General features: G+C 41.5%; 1 protein-coding gene across 2 annotated transcripts in view; it reads left to right on the plus strand.

The window, feature by feature from the left end:
* Positions 1-21420, plus strand: part of Aldh1l2 (aldehyde dehydrogenase 1 family member L2) — a 63700-nt gene that overhangs the window by 4198 nt on the left and 38082 nt on the right. For both annotated transcript variants that reach the window (XM_008843137.2, XM_029568353.1), the window contains exons 2-4: positions 7163-7307; positions 10786-11020; positions 13875-14040. In XM_008843137.2, coding sequence (XP_008841359.1) covers positions 7163-7307; positions 10786-11020; positions 13875-14040 — 546 coding nt within the window. The remainder of the gene's footprint in view (positions 1-7162; positions 7308-10785; positions 11021-13874; positions 14041-21420) is intronic.

The following is a 21420-nucleotide window of genomic DNA, read 5'->3' on the forward strand; positions in this document are numbered from 1 at the left end:
AAGCACCACCATGTATCATGTTCAGAACATGGCCAGTCCTCAAAACATGCTCTATTTACTTATTTATTATTGTGCTGATGATGGTTGTGGTGGTGATGGTGTGTGTGTGCATGATGCATATGTCTTGGCATGTGCGCCACCGCATGTATGTGGAGATCAGAGGACAATTTTGTGGAGTTGTCTTTCACCTTTATATGGGTCCCAGGGATGGAATTCAGGATGCCAGACTTGTGCAGTAAGCTTCTTTACCTGCTGAACCATCTCATTGTCCCTTCCAAACATGCTTCTTTGATGAATCTTGTTTGGGGTACAGTGTACTTAGGTATCTCACTGCCTCAGAAAAGTTGACATTTGATTCTTTTGTGTAAAGGTCCTTCATGTAGCACTGCCAGTCCTCAGAATCCTGAATGTGGAGAGCCTTATTTCATACCCTCCTCTCCTAAAGTAACAGTCACAGCAGGGCTTCAAATCTGGGCACTCTCTTAGCACTGTGTATTTAAGGTTTCTATGGAGGACTAGGCATGATGGTGTATTTTCTAAAGTTGTATGTGTGTGTGTGTGTGTGTGTGTGTGTGTGTGTGTGTGTGTGTAGGACAGTCTTAGGTGTCATTCCTTTACCACTCTCCAACTTATTTTTTGAAGACAAGGTCTTTCATGAACCTGGAGCTCACTGATTGGCTAGACAGACTGGCCAGCAAGCTCCAGGGATCAACCCCCACAATCCCAGCTCTAGGTTACAGAAGCATGCCACCATGCCTGACTTACGTGGCTGCCGGAGATCCAAACAGGTCCTCATGCTTATATGGTAATCACTTTATCAACTGAGCCACCTCCCTAACTCCTGAAATGCTCTGTTCCCTGCAAAAGGCTCTTCTAATGTGTTGTGTGCTCTCTAGAGAATCCCGTGACACTAGATCTGCCACTCAGATGTGGAAATGCTATGTGTCAATGGCCTTCTTTCTTGACAAAACAACAGGCACTATCTGTGAGGGTCCCTTAAAGAGGACTGTGTCTCATATCAAGGTCACACATTAGTCTTTTAGAAAGGCTGATGAAGGGGGCTGGGGAGATGGCTCAGTAGAGATGACTGCTTATTGCACAAGTTTGAAGAGCTGAGTAAATGCCATGTATGCTTGGCATAGCAGAAGGGTACATCTGTGAGCCCAGGGCTTGGGGGTAGGGGGTAATCTATTGGATACAGGAGGATTGCAACAACTTGCTTGCCACCAGCCTAGCTCCAGGCTCAATGAGAGACCCTGTCTCAACGGCTTAAGACTGAGAGTGACAGAGTAGGAGGGTGTCCTAGTTTGTTCTTCATTGCTGTGACAAAATACTCTGACCACTACCAACTTGGGGAGGAAAGGGTTTATTTAGCTTACATGTCCCTAGTCACAGTTCATCCAGGATCCCGAGGTAGGAACTCAGGGCAGGAACCTGGAGGCAGGAGTGGAGCACAGGCCATGGAGGAATGCTGCTTACTGGCTTGCTCCCCGGCCCCTGCTCAGCCTGCTTTCTTATGCAACACAGGCCCACTGTCCAGGTGTGGCACCACCCACAGTGGGCTGGGCCCTCCCACATCACTCATCAAGAAGATGCCCCCTCAGACATGGCCACAGGCCAGCCCAATGGAGGCAATTCCCCAATTGAGGCTCCTTCAACCCAGGTGTGTCAAGTTAACACTACAGCTATCCAGCACAGAGGGTCACTCGAAACCAGGAGTTCCAGGCTAGCCTGGGAAAAACTGTAAGGTTATGTTTCCAAAGAAAAAATTAGCAGAGGTGGGGCTTCCAACCTAGGGACACCACAGAAGCACTTCATTGATGTACAGTGGATCTGAGTTTGGATCCTGCCTCTGTCCCTCAGCAGCTCTGACTCAAGCAGAAAACTTCTTTGGACCCCATGTTTTATCATTTGTAAAACGGACCACTGTAAGGATTATGTGAAGACATGTAACAAGAATTTGATAGGCTTTTGTTGGTGGTTTCATGAGACAAGGTCTTACTCTATAACCCCAGTTGGCCTTAAATGCATTCTGTAACCCAGGCTAATCTTGAACTTGTGGTGAGCCTCCTGAGTTTTGGGATGATGGTGTGAGTCACCACTGTGGCAGTATTTTTTAAATTAATGAAAGGGCTCAGTACAGGACCTGGCCTAGAGACCATTCCTGATAGGAGATGCCCACTGCGTCAATTCCCCTACCCAGATGTTGCCCCTGGCAGTGTTTTGGCATTGATAATTAGTGTTGGTTAAGCTTTTCTATTGCCACATATCACACCAATGCACCATGTACTTTATTTCACTGACCCTTATAACAGCCCTGAGAAATATGTGCTATTATTTATTATTTTTATTTTATTTTATTTTAAATTATGTGTGTGAGAGAGAATGCAGGTACACCTAGAGTCCAGAAGAGGGCATTGGATCCCCTAGGTCTGGAGTTAGAAGCAGTTGTGAGCCACCTGACATGAGTGTTGGGACCCAAACTCAGGCCCTCTGCAAGAGAAGCATGTGCTTTTAACTGCTGAGCTGTCTCTGCAACCCAGATGCTATTATTCAGATTTTAATTGATAAGAAAAATTGAGGCTCCACTCAAGACTGTGCAGCCAGATTCAGGGGAAAATGACTGAGTCCTGGGATGATAGCTAGGGTTAGACTCTGTGCTGGTTAATCTTTGTTGCCAGTTTGACACAAACCTAGGGTCACCTGGGAAGAGGAAACCACAACTGAAGAATTTCCTTGATTAGACTGGCCTGTGGGCATGTCTATTGGAGACTGTCTTGATTGCTGATTGATGTAAGAGGGCCCAGCCCACTGTGGGCAGCAGCATCCCTAGGCAGGTGAGCCTGGGCTGTATAAGAAAGCTACGTGAGCACGAGAAAGGGAGGGAGCCAGTAAGCAGCATTCCTCCATGGTTTCTGCTTCAGTTCCTGTCCTGACTTGCCTCAATGATGGATTGTGACCTGCAAGTGTAAGCCAAATAAACCGTTTTGTCCCCAAGTTGCTTTTGGTCATGTATTTATCACAGCAACGGGAAAGCAAAGTAGAACAGACTCTCGTGCCTGCCTCTTGGTAACCATTTGACTCCAAGCTGTACCTCCACAACTCTATGCTTTAATTTCTTCATCTGTAGAAATGAGTTAAGAATACCTGTCTGGGAGTTGGTGTACAGTTCAATGCAGTAGGTATATGTGGAATACTAGCACATGTTAATACCACACTTACACGTTTCCAGGTATTCCTACCCCTTCTTCCTGCCTCAAGTTTCCCAGAGCAGAATATTTCTTGTGATCTAATATGTGTTCCCCAGGGAGCAGAATCCTGGATGTTAGTGTGAGCATAGGCCACCGGAGAGCTTGTTAAGGTACAGCTTCCTGAGCCTCGGATTCAGAGTCAGTCAATCTGTGGTGAGAACCTGAAACCCACATTTTAAATGCAGCTTCCCATGAGATTCTGCCAACATGGGCAGTCAGTACTCAGGCCATACCTGGGGATATAAAGGAAGAAATACCTAAGTCCAGTATTCTGGAATCCTTTGAACTCAAACACACTCAGAGTCCTAAAATCTAAAAACCTCCTGGTGTTTAAAAAAAACTCACCTGGGGTTTGGGGGTATAGCTCAATAGTAGAGTGTATGCTTCAGGTTTAAGGTCCTGGATTCAATCCACCGCAGCCTCCAAAAGGAGAAAAAGAAAAAGGAAACTCAGCCTTATAGCTTCAGCTTTAACATTAAGCTCACGAAGTATTTAAGTGAATGTAGTATTTTCAATGATAATAATATGGTTGCTTTAAACACTGTTTCTCAGAGAGTGCTAAGTCTGGAATTGAATTCCAACTAGCTAGGTGATAGTCAAGTAGAATGTTTCATTGAAATCAGCTAGGTCTCTTGACTTTTGTGTGTTTTGAGATTTTTCCCCTTTATTTTTTGGCAGTGCTGGGGATCAAACCAAGGGTCTTCCACAGGAAAGAATCCTACCACAAAGCTCCAGCTCTCCAGCCCCTCTTGTGTGTTTCAAAAGCACACATAAGTGTTTTCCATGTCTTAAAATTCTGGCATTAGTAATTGCATGAATCAAAGTTAAAATTTTTGTAAGCTGGCCAACAAGAAGATTCTATTTCAAGTATCAGCATTAATTATAGGATACAAAGATAGACTATTTATAGAACATTTTGATATTTTTCTTGGGGTGTGTATGTGTGCATGTGTGTGGAGGCCAGCGATCAACTTGGAGTGTCCTTCCTCAGGTGCAATCCACCTTGTTTTAGTTTTTTAAATTTTTATGTATTTATTTTTTTTTATTTTATGTGTATCAATGTTTTGCCTGCATGTATGTAAGTGCACCCAGGCATGCAGTGCCCACAGAGGTCAGAAGAGGGCATTAGATCCCCTGGAGCTGGAGTTATGGATGGTTGCTAGCCACCATGTGGGTGTCAGAAACTGTAAGAGCAGCCAGTGCTTGTAACTACTGAGCCATCTTTCTAGCCCCAGTCTACCTTGTTTTTCAGACAGGCTCTCTCATTGGTCTAAAGATCACCCATTCATCTAGACTGGCTGGCCATAGAGCCCCAGGGATGTACCTGTCTCTGCCTTCCCAGTGCTGAAATAACATGTACATGCCCCTACTCCAGCATTTTTACTGGGGTTCTGGAGATTGAACTCAGGTCCTCCTGTTTGCACACTAAGCACTTTACCATCTCCCCAGCTCTGTTTTTGTTTTTCCAAAGAGAGGAAATTCAGTGGTCAAGCATGAATTATCTGTAGGTGAATTTGCTGTTGTTGCACAAACTGCTTGCAAGTATTTGTTAGACACTGAAGCTTAATTAGGCTTTATAAGTATTTAATTACCAGCACAATTACAGAGAAATTGTGACCTGCTATTCTTTTAAAATCCATGTCTTTAGAGAGATGTTATCTGTGTCCTTAACAAAGTGGAGAACAATGGAAAACTGAGTCTCTTCATAATCAGACTGGCATAGAGAGGCTTTAGTGATTTAGAATGACTTTCTAGAATATTAGAGAATCCCATTTAGATTTAAAGGTTTTTTTTTTTAAAGCACATTTTATAATAAATCCAAATCCTGTGGAAGGGAGAGGGAGCTCTGAGAAATGGGGGTTAGTCTATTGCCAAGACAGACAGGCCTGGCTCTCTGATCACAATCCCTCTCATCCCCTGAACCCCACCTCCTTCACCTGCCCTTCACCCTTGTCTAGCAGTCTTGAACCCAGCTATGACTTTGAGCTTGTGAAAAAGCTACATTGGGAGAATCACAGAAGGTGTGATTGCTCAAAGACATTCCGTTAAACTTCAGTTCCTTTCGGGCCACTTTTATCTACATAATTTTTTTAAGAATTCCTTCCCCAGGCTAGAAAGACAGCTCAGCAATTAGGAGCACTGGTTGCTTTCCACAGCACCCAGGTTCAGTTCCCGGCACCTACATGGCAGCTAACGACCATTTATAACTCCAGTTCCAGGGGCATCTGACACCCTTTTCTGGCCTCTGAGGACACTGCATGAGCAGGTACACTTACATACATTCAGGCAAAACACTCATACACATAAAATAAATTGGACCTAGTAGCATATGCTTACAAAGAGTAAGAAAAACTGACTCTTCCTTTCCCAGCATCTATCAATTGCCAGTAGATCCTCAGCTAGGGCTGGGACTTCCTGTCCACTTCCCACATCCATACTGGGCCTCTGTCTAGTTTGGATTTGCACAGGTCTTGTGCATGCTGTCATGAGTGTTGTTGGTTCATATGTGCCAACACCGGTGGTGTCCAGACCACACAATTTCCTCGTGTTCATTTACCACTTCTGGCTCTTACAATCTTTCTGCCTCCTTGTTCACCAAGATCCCTGAAACTTGGGAGGAGAGGGTGTGACGTAGGTGTCTCATTTAGAGCTGAGCACTCTGTGGTCTCTTCTCTGCACATTGATCAGTTGTGGGTCTTTGTGTTAATTGCCATCTTCTACAACAAGAGCCTTCTCTGATGGCAGTTGAGAGATGCACTAATCTATGGTGTAACAATAAGTAATTATGAGTCAGTTTCACACTATGTCTATTTAGCAGGATGTAGTACTAGGTTCTCCCCTATGATCTATGACTTGTCTAGATACAACTTCTGTGCCCTAATAACAATGTCAGGTATTCACTCTTTAAATAGATTTGTTTCAATTGGAAAACCATTAGATATCAGAAAACTAATAAAGGACCATGAGGGGCAGTTCGTGGGCGAGGAGATAGAATGAAGTGGTAGAAATGGGAAAGAAGAGTGATGGACAGGACAGGTTTAATGGGGCAGGGAAGGGGTGGGTAGGACAGAAAACAGACTAAGAGGAGGAACAACCAACTCTAGAGGCCTTTTGAAAGAGTCATATGGAAATGCACTGTAAAAGCTTCTTTCACTATATATACATATACAATATAAAAAGAAGTTAAAATGTAGCTACCCTATAAACAAGAGTTCAATGACCCTAATAGACACCACAAGCCAGCAAACGAAAAGCCTGCCAGGAATGGACTCCTTCTCTTGCAGCTGTTAATCAGAGCGATCCCATAGATACTCAAAACAACACTGGCTATCACCATTGCACTTGGTTACCCACAAGAACTGAAGACACTCTATACCTGAGCACAGAGCAAGCCAGGAGAAATCAAGCTGGCACTGACCTTGAAGTTACATCTTTGCTGACTACCTTTCATAATACTAGAAGGTGCTATGCATGTTACCAACAGGAAAAGGTCATCAACATTACCCAGCTATGAACTCCTCAAGCTGCAATAACTGGCTTGGCAAAACATGCCTCCTGGTGCAATAGTGGCATGAGTATTAGGGGGGAGTAACCAGCTACCTTCTGACTGGTTTTAAGATTTAAAGCTCTATTCACAAAATAGATTTTAATGGTTTTGTTTTTTGTTTTTTGTTTTTTGACAGAAGATCTTGCTATATTAGCCAAGGCTGGCTTAGAGGTCACTATGAAGCCCAGGCTAGTCTCATACTAGCAATCCTCCTGCTTGTGGGTTTGTGCCATCAAACCAGGCTAACAATTTTATTTTGTGGGTCTCTGAGCATCTCATGGTCCATGACTCATTCTCCAATGTTTGTCATCCAGTATCTTCTGTCCACAATGTCAACTATTGTCTCTACTGAATTCTTTCACAGGCTTATTTAAAAAACAAGCTGAATTTGGCACTTATTGGCCAGAGCCTCTTTGGACAAGAAGTCTATAGCCGCCTCCGGAAAGAGGGCCACCGAGTAGTGGGGGTGTTCACAGTTCCAGACAGTAATGGCAAGGCTGATCCGCTGGGTGAGTATCTCTTGGGATGACTGGGTCAAGCACACTTAGGGCTGGTTGGTGATCAGAGTTGCGTTCATAGCAATGCCTTTGTGCTCTACTTGTTATTGTGCCATATTGAGATAGTGCTTCCATCTTATGGTCCAAGGTTTCTGCCTCAGACCTGACCAAGTCTGTGTTCCAGCAAGCAAGAAGGGAAAGAGAGCACTGAGAAAATGGTTCAGTTGGTAAAGGGCCTGCCACACAAGCTTAAAGACCCAAGTTGGATTCCCAGCACTCCCATAAAAACGGAGTACACAGGCCTTGTCTGTAATTCCCCAAATGTTTAGGGGCAGGGGCAGGGGCAGGGGCAGGTGGTTTTTTAGGGACTGGGAGAAGCCTACAGCTCATTGGCCAGATAATCTAGCCACCTGGCAAGGTCCAGGTTCAGTGAGAGGTCCTGTTTCAAAAAAATAAGAGAAGGATTGAGGAAGACACCTGACATTGACTTCTAACCCTCACACACAGGTGCACACATGCACATGTGTGTACACCCATATGATCATGTACACGTACCACATACACAAAGAAAAGAAGGCAAAGAGAAGAAGCAGACATTGAGCTCATTATTTAGGACACAGTCTAGAATGGCACATATTACCTCCACCCATATCCCAGTGGCCAGAACTTAGGCACAGGCCAATGCATTTGCAGAAAAGCCTGAGAGATTGAGACTATATTGGAGATAGTTTATATATTCAGCTAAACAAGGTGTCTTAGTTCATTTTTTGTTGCTGTGTGTGATAAAATACCCTGACAAAAACAGCTCAAAGGAAAAAGGGCTTTAGGTTGGCTCACAGTTTCAGGCTACAGTTCATCACTGTAGGGAAGTGAAGTCAGCAGGAACTTAAAGCACCTATTCACATCACATCCACAGCAAGAGCAGAGAACAATGAACCAAGACCTTCATGGTAGTGCTCAGCTAGCTTTCTCCACTCTTAGACAGTCGGGATCCTCTGACTAGGGAATGGTGCCACCCACAGTGGGCCAGTCTTCCTACCTCAATTAACATAATCAAGATAATCCCCCACAGACACGCCCACAGGCCAAGGAGACCTTGACAGTTCCTCCTTGAGACTCCCTCCCTAGGTGATTCTAGATTGTGTCAAGTTGACATTTAAACTAATCATCACACTAGGGACTCCACTGTTAAAGAATATTGGGGGGCAACTAGCAGTTTCTATCATGTACATGGATTTTGGCATTTCAAAATATGTGACTTTTATGTGTATGGGTGTATTGCTTGCCTGTATGTAAATGCACCTGTGTGTCCTGCCTGAGGAGATTAGAAGAGGGTGTCAAATCCCCTGGAACTGGAGTTAGGATGCTTGTTAGCTGTCATGTGGGTGCTGGGAATTGAACCCACATCCTCTGCAAGAGCAACCAGTGCTCTTAACCACTGAGCCATCTCTCCAGCCCCACATGTGACTTTTAGACTTCATTTAGAAAGGAATCTGGGAAAGGAGCTCTCTCTTGGTGCCCGGACCCAGGGTCAGAAACCCCTTTCCATTGATCACGACCATTTGGACTCATGACATAACTCAGAAAAAGAAAATAAAACCAACCTGACTCACAGTGTGACCTGAAGATGGTACAGCACCTGTTAGCAATGTAAGTCTAATGTATGGAGACTGATGTGGACTCTTCCACAGGCCAATTACGTGACCTTGGACAAGTTGCTCAGCTAACTAACCTGTTGGGTGGTTCCTGCATCACATGGCTTCAGTGAAAATTCATGGGGCTAATGTACCTAAAGTGTTCAACCCTACACCAGGCTCCTAACCAATTTATAAGGCCAGCACCTGACAGCTCTTACCAGGATTGTCCACTGAGGAAGTCAAAAATAGCTCTAGGCAGCTAAAAGCCGTAACAGGAGACCAATAAGGTCCGACTCCAAGTCTATTTCAGTGGAGCTTCTTGTCATATGTTGTTATGACAGCATCCATCTCCTCTACCCCATTTCTCCTTCCCAGGCAACTTCTCACAGTTTCCTTCCATTATATCTTACATGTGTGCACATGCGCATATGAGTACACCCATGCTCATGAGGAGGCCAGAAGAGGAAGTCAGATGTTCTGCTCTATCACACTCCACCAAATTCCCTTGAAACAGGGTCTCTCACTAGGCTGGTGACTAACAAACCCCAGTGATCTTCCTGTCACTGTACCCTATGGTGCTGAGGTTACAGGTGTGAACAGCCACACCTAGGTTTTTAAAATGTGAATGCTGGAGATTTGAACTCAGGTTCTCTTACTTGCACAGCAAGTGCTTTTACCCACCAGGCCTTCTCCCCATCCCCCAACTGTCACATTGTATCCAGCACTCACCCATTGTCCTGTCCTCTGATGTAAGGAATGTGTCTTGAATATTTTATGAGCATGCACATGTTGTAAACAGTATTGCTTTGGTATCTCAGATTCTTTCAAGTGGATTAATGAGGGCCTAACTTTGATGGCCAGAGTCCTTCAGGACCTAATAAGGCTTCTAATTTTTAATTTAATTTTTTAATTGAGGTTTTGCCCTAGATGCTGCATACCATCCTGAATGATTGAACTTTGATGACTGGAAGGGGAGAAAGGAAAGAGAACTAAGGAACACAGGCAAACCCTTCAGTTAGGGTTCCTGGAAATGGCCTAGAATGATAACACAGATTATTAGACATCTAATCTATAATAGTATATGTAGAATATACTTGACTTACTATTAAAACATATATTTAAATATATATTTATAGACTGGACATAGTGGCACATACCTATAATCTCCACACTCAGGATGCTGAGGCAGGAGGATGATGAATTTGAGGTCAGTGTGGTCTATATAAAACCTTGTCTTAACAAAACAAAGCCAGGCATGGTGGTGCACGCCTTTAATCCCAGCACTCGGGAGGCAGAGGCAGGCAGATCTCTGTGAGTTCAAGGCCAGCCTGGTCTACATAGTGAGTTCCAAGACAGCTGGGGCTACAGGGAGACCCTGTCTCAAAAAAAAAAAAAAAGACCGAAAAAAAAAGAAAAAGCTTCTGGGCTGGTAAAATAGCACCACGGGTAAAGGTATGTGCTGCTGAGTCTGAAGACCTGAGTTCTGTCCCTGGGTTTTTCTCTCTCTCTTTCTCTCTCTCTCTCTCTCTCTCTCTCTGAATAAATATGTAATGAAGAAAAAATTAAGCTTTCATAAAAATATGAAAATATTATCCACTCACCAGCTTTTAAATTCATATTGTGCCTTCAGTAGCTACATAGATATCACATTAGACACATGGGTAAAGGATGATACAATGATAATACATCAGGTTCTGGCCATAATCTATATCATTCTGGCCATATTCTGAATTATTCTTTGCCATATTTAATTTGTAAATGTTCATGAATCTGCAAAGTTATAGTGGATTAACTAACAACACTGTAAAGTTCTGACTTTTAAAAAATGACAACAATCTCCTTTTCATGCTCAGCTTTGGCTGCAGAGAAAGATGGGACCCCGGTGTTCAAGTTCCCTAGATGGAGAGTCAAGGGAAAAACCATCAAGGAGGTGGCAGAAGCCTACCAATCAGTGGGTGCCGAGCTCAATGTGCTTCCCTTCTGCACACAGTTCATCCCCATGGATGTCATTGACAGGCCAAAGCACGGCTCTATCATCTATCACCCATCCCTCCTGCCCAGGCACAGAGGAGCTTCTGCCATCAACTGGTGAGACTGTTTAATAGCAGGGATGATGGGTCCTATTCCACTGCCCCAGAGTCTCTGTTTTTCTCCTACATGATCCAGAAACTAGGTATGTTTGGGGCTAGGGTGATGAATCAGTAGACAAAGTGACTGCCACAAAAGCATGAGGATATGAGTTCAGATCCCCAGCACCTATATAAAAGCCGTGTGTGGAAGGGTGTATCTGTAATTCCATCTAGAAGAGGGAGATGGAACAGGTGGATCCCTAGCGCTTCATTGGCTGACCAGTCTAGCCAAATCAATGAGCTCAAGATTCAGTGAGAGACCCTGACTCAAAAAAACAAGTGGGAGGCAATTGAGAAAGACACTCAGTGTCAACCTCTAGCCTCCCTAAATGTGAGTACACGTGCACATACCCGTACAAACGTGCGTATATGCCTCCCACCCCACATACACAGGTGTGCGCCAACAATTGTGAGGTCCTGATTGATGGCTTCTACTGCAGGAACTCCCTTGAGATCTAGAGACGCTATATGAATCGGGACAGAATTTGCCAGGAGTGGTCTATTCATTCCAGTGACTCTAACCAGGCTACCAGTTTTCTGAGGGAGGATAAGTTTGCTTTATTTTGGCTTATCACAGAATGTGTTTGTACTTTAAATATGCATCTTCGTAGTCTTGAAGAGGGAAACTGAGTGTGTCGTGTTCTCACACTGTTGTGGGGTGCTTTACCACAGAAGACCACTCAGACAAAGTTTTGCCGAATGAAAGTCCTTACTGGCCAAGGCTACTACATAAAAGTATCAGAACCCAAGTGTGTAGCACAAGCCATCTCTAGGGAAAGCTTTTATATAGAGAAACTATAACTAGGGGTGAAAATTTTAAGTTCCCAAGCTTACAGGTAGAGAGCCCCCTTAACAATTTCTATTCTATTAATCAACAATTACTATTTTGCAGAAGCAAGCCAAGCATAACCTACAGAAGCCATAAATCTGCAGTTAGCAAGTGCACCCTGGAACACTCTGACCTGTTCCTAAGACAACTAGGGTCCAGCTGACATGTGTTCCCATACCCTGGATCAACTGCCTGATAATTTCAGAGACTAGAGTCAGCCTAAACTTTAACATGGCATAGCTAAGGTCAAGAAGGTTCCCTATTACAAGACTGTTTGGACCACAAAAACATTTTTTGGCATAGACAATCTCAAGTGTATTAAAGAAAATGCTTAGTTGTCTGAAACTACCCTCTTTGTCAGCCCTCTCTCCTCATTTAAGTTAAAGCTTCTCAAGGAAAGGGACATTGTCTAATATTCTTATATTTGTTTCAAGAACAGTCCCTGACACACCGTAAGTACCTAACACCATGGAACACTATGCTGAGGTCGAGCTGGGCCTTTGCCACCACGTCTACCTTTTATCTGTTATCTACCATTTTCCTCATATTACTTGATGTTAAATTATTAAATTGGTAGAAAATCTATATGTGATTTAAATGTGCTGAAAATTTTCATTGTGTTTAAAGATTGAATCTATGAAATCATTTCCTTTTGCCCATATAAATAGTACTAGAGTAGATACCATTGCACTTAAATTTATATTTTTCATTTCACATGGTTTCTATGTGTAGACTCATTGAATCAAATCATATGAATATTTTCAAGAATCTTGATAATGTGGTGCCAATTATTTCCTCAATATTTCTAAAAAAGGGGGTGGTTCATTAAATGACTGATTTAGGTCTTGTTTGATAGCTCAGAGAAATAAAGATGATTTAGGACAAAGGATGGAGCTGGAGGGATGGCTCAATGGTTTAGAGTGCTTGCTGCTCTTTCACAGGATCCAAGTTTGGTTCCCAGCACTGGCATTAGGCAGCTCACAACTGCCTGAAACTCCAGGTCCACGAGATCCTATGCCCTTCTCTGGCCTCCACCAGTGACACCACTCATGTGGCATACACTTACACAGAAACACATACACATAAATAAAAGTAAAAATAAATCTAGAAAAAAATATTTAGGGCATTGCTGACCAACCACCTCCCAATATTTCTATATTTTCCTGCTCTTCAATATTGTTTATAGGTATTTGCTCACATATCCATAGCTTACTGTTTGTATTAAAAGCTCCTGTAAAGTTTTTTTCTTAGTCTAAGATGTATGGAACACACACTACAGATTGTTGGTTTAATCAACTGGCTACAATTTATGTAGATAATCTAGAGCTAATTCTAATCTTAAGTGAAGTTTATACTCAATTATACAACCTAAATTAATCATTAGTTCTCCTCTTCACATTGTGCCAGGTATCTTCTGTTCTGTTTTATTTTTATTTTATTTTATTTTATTTTATTTTATATTTTATATTTTGTGACAGGGTCTCCCTGTAGCCCCAGTTGGCCTGGAACTCGCTATGTGGACCAGGCTAGCTTTAATCTCACAGAGATCTTCCTGCTGCTTTCTCCCAAGTGCTGGAATTAAAAAGGAATGTTGCCACCATGCTCAGCCAAGTATACTCTGTTTTATCATCCATTATTATTCTGCCAAATACAAGATTAAATGCAATGTAGGAAGTGATGAAGGTGTGCAAATCACTTAGTCCTGAAGTTGATGAGTGGCAGTAATGATGGAGTCATACCTTGTTAAGATTCCCTATAAGCCATTACTATAAGACTACTCATTATGAGTACACATTAAACAGCTGTACCATTAGGTATTGCTTTCTACCAGCTCTGGTGGCTCCTGGCTCTGCTGTGAATTTCTCTAGGTCATTTCATTCACTATCTGCTTTTCCACTGAGACTACCTTTCCTTTAATATCACTAATTCTCTACTTGATGATATAATCAACCAGCATTTTAAGTTGAAACTCTTCTTTTCACAGGACTCTAATCACTGGAGATAAGAAAGCTGGGTTTTCTGTTTTCTGGGCTGATGATGGTTTAGATACAGGACCCATCCTTCTTCAGAGGTCATGCGATGTCGAACCCAATGACACAGTGGATGCACTTTATAACCGATTCCTTTTTCCTGAGGGAATCAAGGCCATGGTCAGTATATTCATGCCATCAAGATGAATTTAGGAACCCTTTATAATCTGGGGAGTCTTTTTCTGGCATGGAGAATTTGCCAAGCCAGGGGCATAGTGACTCATGCCTGTAATCTCAGCACTCAGGAGGCTGAGGCAGGAGGACTAGGAGTGTGAGGCCAGCTTGAACTACAAACTTATAGTTTATGATTAGCAGGCATATTTAGGGTAGAAATTTGAACTTGAAAATTTCATAGTGTGTGATGCTGTCTTATTCCTCTTTGAACAGAGATGAAATGGATGAGATAGCAATTAAACTGCTCTTTTTTCTTTTTGTCAATGCTTGAATCTCCAAATCTATTGATAATGACTATAAAGAAGTATAAAGAATCTTAAGAATATTGTCCATATAATTTGGACTTCCTTTGAGGGATTTTAAGTTAGTCCAAGTAACAGGGTGAAACGTGGTTATTGCTTTATTTATTCAGATGTTCTCTGAGTAAAAAATTCAAATACATACCATAAAGTAAAAATATTAGCCCATAAAAGTACTTAAAATTGAGGGTGGGTTCAGACCTCCATCAGTGTAGCGGCTCTGATCTCAGCAGACTACCAAACATTGCTGAGTTCTGGCCTCCCTCTGGTCTCTCTCTGGCAGAGGGCCTGAGAATGCAGGGGACTACCTGAGAGCCCCAGATCCTGCCTCCACATGGTGGTAAGCTTCCCCTAATTGTGCCATACCCATCCCCTACCTGGGATTCTGTGAGGCCCCTCCCAAGACCCCAGGGCAGATCTGGCTGAGATGCTAGCAGACAGCCTGACAGGATGGGTTCAGACCTCAATCAGTGTAGAGGCTCTGATCTCAGCAGAACACTAGAGAGTACTGAGTTCTGCTTCCCTCTGGCCTCCCTCAGGCAGAGGGCCTGAGAATGCAGGGGACTGCCTGAGAACCCCCAGATCCTGCCTCCACATGGAAAGCCAAAACACTATATCCCCACCGAATTCTACCAATCCTGTAGAAGAGTTCTGCAAGGAGAACCCCCTAGAGATAACCCAGGACAGTGAATTTAAAAGAACAATCATAAACATGATGAGGAATTCAGTGAATTTAAAGAACATACGAACAAACAAACCAAAGAACTAAAAGAAGACAGTGATAAACTTCTGAATGAATTCACAAAAGAGAAACATTGAAGAAAACTCGGGCAGAAAAAGAAGGAAGTGCAAAACTCAGTAAGCCAACTTGAAACAACAGGGGAAAGCCTCACTGCTAGAATGAATGAAATGGAAAACAGAATATCAACACTGGAGGATAAAGTTGAAGAATTGGACCACTCAAGCAAAGATTATGGAAAAATTTAAAAAACACAGGAATGCAATATGCAAGAGATGTGGGACACCATGAAAAGACCAAATCTACAGATCATGGGAATAGAGGAAGGAGAAGAATTTCACGTTAATGGCATTGACCAGATCTTAAACAGGATTGTAGAAGAGAATTTCTCAAAATTAAGGAAAGACATCCCCCATACAAATACAGGAAGCACATAGAACACCAAATAGACAGGATCAGAAAAAGAAGCTCCCCACAACATACTATAGAAAAAATACTAAGTGTACAGCACAAAGAGAGAATACTGAAAACAGCAAAAGAAAAACAAGTCACATACAAAGGAAAGCCCATCAGAATTACAATTGACTTATCAATGCAAACTAGGAAAGCCAGAAGAGGTTGGACCAAGGTATTTCCAGTTCTAAATGACAATAGATGCCAGCCCAGAATATTTTACCCAGCAAAAATGTCTATTATAGTTGAGGGGGAAAGAAAAATTTTCCATGACATGAATAGCCTGAAAGAACACATGTCCACAAAACCAGACCTTCGAAGAATACTTGAAGCAATACAGAGAGTAGAAAGAGAAACAACTATACCTCAGGGCAACAAAAGAAAATAAAGGTATAATCAAGGAAACACAAAATTACACAGAGAACACAACAGCAATCAAAATGACAGCAACCAATACACATCTTTCAATAATAACCTTAAAATATCAATGGACTGAACTCCCTGGTCAAAAGACATAGACTAAGTGAAACCCATCTCGCCTTCAAGGACAGGATGGAAAGAATATTCCAAACAAATGACACTAAGAAACAAGCAGGAGTTGAAATTCTAGTATCTGACAAAATGGACTTCAAAATAAAACTAATGAGAAGCGATAAGGGGGGTCACTTCATTCTGATCAAAGGAACAGTTAACCAGGAAGATACTACAATCCTTAACATATATACACCAAACTCTGCTGCACCCAAATTCATAAAACACTACAGGACTTTAAAACACAGATCAACTCAGTAATAGCATGGAACTTCAATATCCCACTGTCTCCATTAGACAGGTCAACTGGACAAAGAAGAAACAGAGAGACGTCTGAATCAAATGATACCATACATCAAATGGACCTAACAGACATCTTTTGAATATTTCATCCAAATACCGAAGAATATACTTTCTACCCAGCACCCCGTGGAACTTTTTGAAAAATTGACCATATACTGGGCCACAAAACAAACCTCAACAAATACAAAAAAAAATTGAAACAATTCCATGCATTCTATTGGACCACAAAGCAATAAAGCTCAAAATCAACACTGGACAAAGCCCTAGTCACTACATGAACTCCTGGCAATTGAACAACACAGTCCTGAATGATGAGTGGGTCAAAGGAGAAATTAAGAAAGGAATAAAAGAATTCCTAGAATTTAATGAAAAGAACAATACAACACAACACAATCTCAGACACATTAAAAGCAGTCCTAAGAGGGAAGTTTATAGCTCTAAAACATTAAAAAATTAGAAAGAGCCCAAATAAATGACCTAACACTGCAACTCAAGGCACTGGAAAGGCAAGAAGACCTCGAACCAATACTACTTGAATTATTCAAAATGATAGAAGGAGAACTCCCAAATTCCTTCTATGAAGCCAGCATCACTCTAATACCCAAACTGGGTAAAGACACAACCAAAAAAGAAAACTACAGAACCATATCCTTAATGAATATAGATACGAAAATTCTCAACAAAATACTTGCAAACCACATACAGACACATCAAAAAGATCATTCACCATGATCAAGTAGGCTTTATCCCAGGGATGCAGGGCTGGTTCAATATACGCAAGTCAATAAACGTCATTAATCATATAAATGGACTCAAAGAAAAAAAACACATTGTCACCTCAATAGATGCAGAAAAGGCTTTTGACAAAATTCAGCATGCATTTATGTTCAAAGTCCTAGAGGGAATTGGACTGGAGGGAACATACCTCAACATAATTAAAGCCATATATAACAAACCCACAGCCAACATCATTCTAAATGGAGAAAAACTGGAAGCATTCCCATTAAAATCAGGAACCAGACAAGGATGTCCACTATCTCCACTCCTTTTCAACATAGTGCTTGAAAATCTTGCTAGAGCAATAAGACAGGAAAAGGAAATTAAAGGAGTACTAATTGGAAAAAAAGAGGTCAAACTATCACTTCTTGCAGATGATATGATACTATACCTAAAAGCTCCCTAAAGTTCCACCAGAAAACTCCTAGAACAGATCAACACTTTCAGTGTAGGGGCAGGTTATAAAATTAATCTACAAAAATCAGTAGCCTTTCTATATACCAATAACAAGCAATTGGAGAAAGAATATAGGGAAATTCTCCCATTCATAATTGCCACAAAAAAATCTTGGAATAAATCTGACCAAAGGCACCAAAGATCTCTATAATGAAAATTTTAAATTGCTAAAGAAAGAGACTGAGGAAGACACCAGGAGATGGAAGGACCTCCCATGCTCATGGATTGGAAGAATTAATATTGTGAAAATGATCATCCAACCAAAAACAATATCTATAGTCAATACAATCCCAATCAAAATACTCATGACATACTTCACAGAATTAGAAAAAAAAAATCCTTCAATTCATATGGAAGCACAAAAGACCCCGGATAGCCAAAGCAACCCTGAGCACAAAGAGCAAGGCTGGGGGGATTACTATACCAGATCTCAAGGTATACTATAGAGCTATAGTCATAAAAACAGAATGGTACTGAACAAAAAACAGATACATAGAACAGTGGAACATCATTGAAGATCCAAACCCGAGTACATGTAATTTCAGCCACCTGATATTTGACAAAGGTGTCAAAAACACACAATGAAGGAAAGACAGCATCTTCAACAAATGGTGCTGGCAAAGCTGGATCTCCACCTGTAGAAGAATGAAAGTAGATCCTTATCTTTCACCCTGCACAAAAGTCAACTCCAATTGGATCAAAGACCCCAATGTGAAACTGGAAACCCTGAAAATATTTGAAGAAAATATTGACAGTAACTTATAAGATATAGGTGTAGGAAAGGATTTTATAAATTGGACAGAAGTTGCTCAGAAATTAAGGTCAGCAATCAACAAGTGGGACCTCATTAAACTAAAAAGCTTCTGTACAGCAAAAGAAACAATCAAAAAAGTGAAGCAAAACCCCACAGAATGGGAAAAATCTTCACCAGTGACACATCTGACAGAGGCTTAGTATCCAGAATATATAAAGAACTCAAAAAACAGTGAATTGAGAAATCAAATGACCCAGTTAAAAGATGGGCTAAAGATCTAAATGGAGAGTTCTCAAAGGAAGAAATAAAGATGACTAAGAAACATCTCAAAAAGTGTTCAACATCATTAGTAATTAGGGAAATGCAAATTAAAACCACCCTAAGGTATCACCTTACCCTAGACTGGCTAGGATCAAGAGAACAAATGATACCAAATGCTGGTGAGGATGTGGAGACAGGGCAACGCTCATTCACTGCTGGTGGGATAGCAAACTCATGCAACCTCTATGGAAAACAGCGTGGAGAACTCTTAAAAAAATTAAAAACGAACCTATCATATACCAATTATACCACTCCTTGGCATAAACCCAAAGGACCCATTCTATTGTACAGACACTTGTATAACATGTTTGTTGCTGCTCTTTTCATGATAGCTAAGAGATGGAAGCAACCTAAGTGCCCCTCAACTGATGAGTGGTTAACAAAAATGTGGTATATTTACACAATGGTGTTGTATTCGGCAGTAAAGAAAAATTAAATAATGAAATTTACAAATAAATGGATGGATCTAGAAACTGTTATGCTAAGTGAAGTAACATAGACTCAGAAACACAAACGACATATGTTCTCCCTCATATGTCGATCCTAGAACCAAATCCTTTAAAATTCCAGGTCCTTTTAATAAGATGATGCTATACAGCAGTCCCTTCTGGATGAAATATCTACCATCATCACTACTTCAGCTGAGCCTGATGGCTAAACATTTTCACAACTGGGTTTGTTGGCGGTTGTGCTTATTCATTAAAGTAGGGCCAAGCAGGGTCATTGGACCCTCACTGGATTATCCAGCCACTCTTCCCAACCAACTGTATGTAATTTGACCATTATCACACATGGTCTCCTGGATTTAGGGAGTGCTAAAATATGCAATCTGGGGAAGGCTAGGAAGAGAAGGCATGACCCATGCTGGGTAAAGACTTCCCAGGGTTTATACCCTCAGGTCATACATACACCTCAGCAACCCCTTAGTTATCTCGGTAAGTAAGTTCAATAAATTCATTGGTTCCCCAGTAAAACTTTAATGAAACATTGGCTTGACACTAGAATCTTAAAAGGGAATAAGCATTGCTTAGCATCCCCAGGAAAAGAAGTCTCACAACAGATGGAAAATTTATTTGTTAATGCTATTATGTCTCATAATTATTTAAAAAAAGAAAATGAAAATGTAAAAGATGTTAAAAGTACATGGGAATGGAGAAATTTTCCAAAATAGACAGGAAAAATGAGAAAGCCTAAGCAAGTGATGAAGGTCTGTGTAGGTTTGTTATGATGTATAAAGGATGAGACAAAAATAATATTCACATAATCTTTTTTGGTCTTTTTCAGACAGGGTCTCCCTGTAGCCCCAGCTGTCCTGGATTCACTATGGAGACCAGGCTGGCCTTGAGTTCACAGAGATCTGCCTACCTCTGCCTCCTGAGTGCTGGGATTAAAGGCGTGCACCACCATGCCGGACTCACATAATCTTAAAATTTCTATAGCCACAGTTAAGTCAAATAGTTTAAGGAACAAAATAGTCAAGGTTTATCTGAGAATATTTGCTTCTTTTTACCCAAGCCTTATCTACATAGCACATGATAATTAAAAGTACCAGACTGGAGGAACTAACCTTATTGGATGTTTAACAGCCATACTTTGAAGCCTATACTAATCTGGTCAGATGGACTTAAAGGACAGTTTTTGCTGATAATTAAAAGTACCAGACTGGTGGAACTAACCTTATTGGGTGTTTAACAGCCATACATTAAGGTCTATACTAATCTGGTCAGAGGGAATCAAAGGACAGTTTTTTGCCCCTCACCCTCCAAGGTCAACCAAGTGCAGGGGACTATGGAACATCTCTCAAAATGTCCTGTACTGTGGTGAGTCACCTGTCCTCTTGTTCAGGGAGGACATGGAGACCCCACGAGACAGACTTGAACCAGTGTCCAGTCTATAAAGAGGAGGGTTAACTCAGAAGAAACATCTCATTTATCCTTCCAAGTGAAGCCAGACATGGTCGAGCAGGACCTTTGACTTATCTTCACATAGATGGAACTGGTAAAAGAAAGGAGCGAGGAGCTCCTCCCAAGCTGATGTGACCCCTGAGGAACAGATCCTCAAGTGACCTTAAGTGTAAAAATAAATTGATTCATTTGGACCAACTGTATGGTCTTAAACACAGAAAAGGAAAGTATAACCAAAGTGTAAAGTTATCAGTGTATTTCTTTAAGAATTCAAGGGATTACACTTTTCGGACATTAGGCTTAAGTCTATAAAATTATTTGTACAATTATTTCTCATTGATGATTTTGTTCCTAACCAAAAAGTGCTGCTCAGATGTAGGACTTCAAATCTTGGTCTCCAATACTGTAGGGCCCACCTGGAGCTAAGGGAGACAACCAGCTATTGTTCTAAAATGATAAGTAAATTTTTCTCCCCCTACCTAGAAGCCTTTGAGAGGGAACTGACACTGATTCTAACCACTCCAACAGCTATCAAAATACCTGAAAGCAAAACGTGAATCCATCACTCTAGAGTCCAGCTTTGGAAGACAAAAGAAAAATGAGGAGGAACCCAATAGAGGAATGCTTTTGGAAGCCCTTTGTCAAGAAATTCCAATGGACTCTCATATGAACATTTGAAAATTGCCCTGTTCTGACTTTTTTCTAGTTCCCTGTCTAGAACTAGTAATGCTAATTACTCTTGCCTTTACTTCTCCTTCACATCTCCCATTCATGATTCAAGGACTTTCT

This window comes from Nannospalax galili, unplaced genomic scaffold (genome assembly GCF_000622305.1).
Source record: "Nannospalax galili isolate Female #2095 unplaced genomic scaffold, S.galili_v1.0 scaffold39, whole genome shotgun sequence".
Lineage (NCBI taxonomy): Eukaryota > Metazoa > Chordata > Mammalia > Rodentia > Spalacidae > Nannospalax > Nannospalax galili.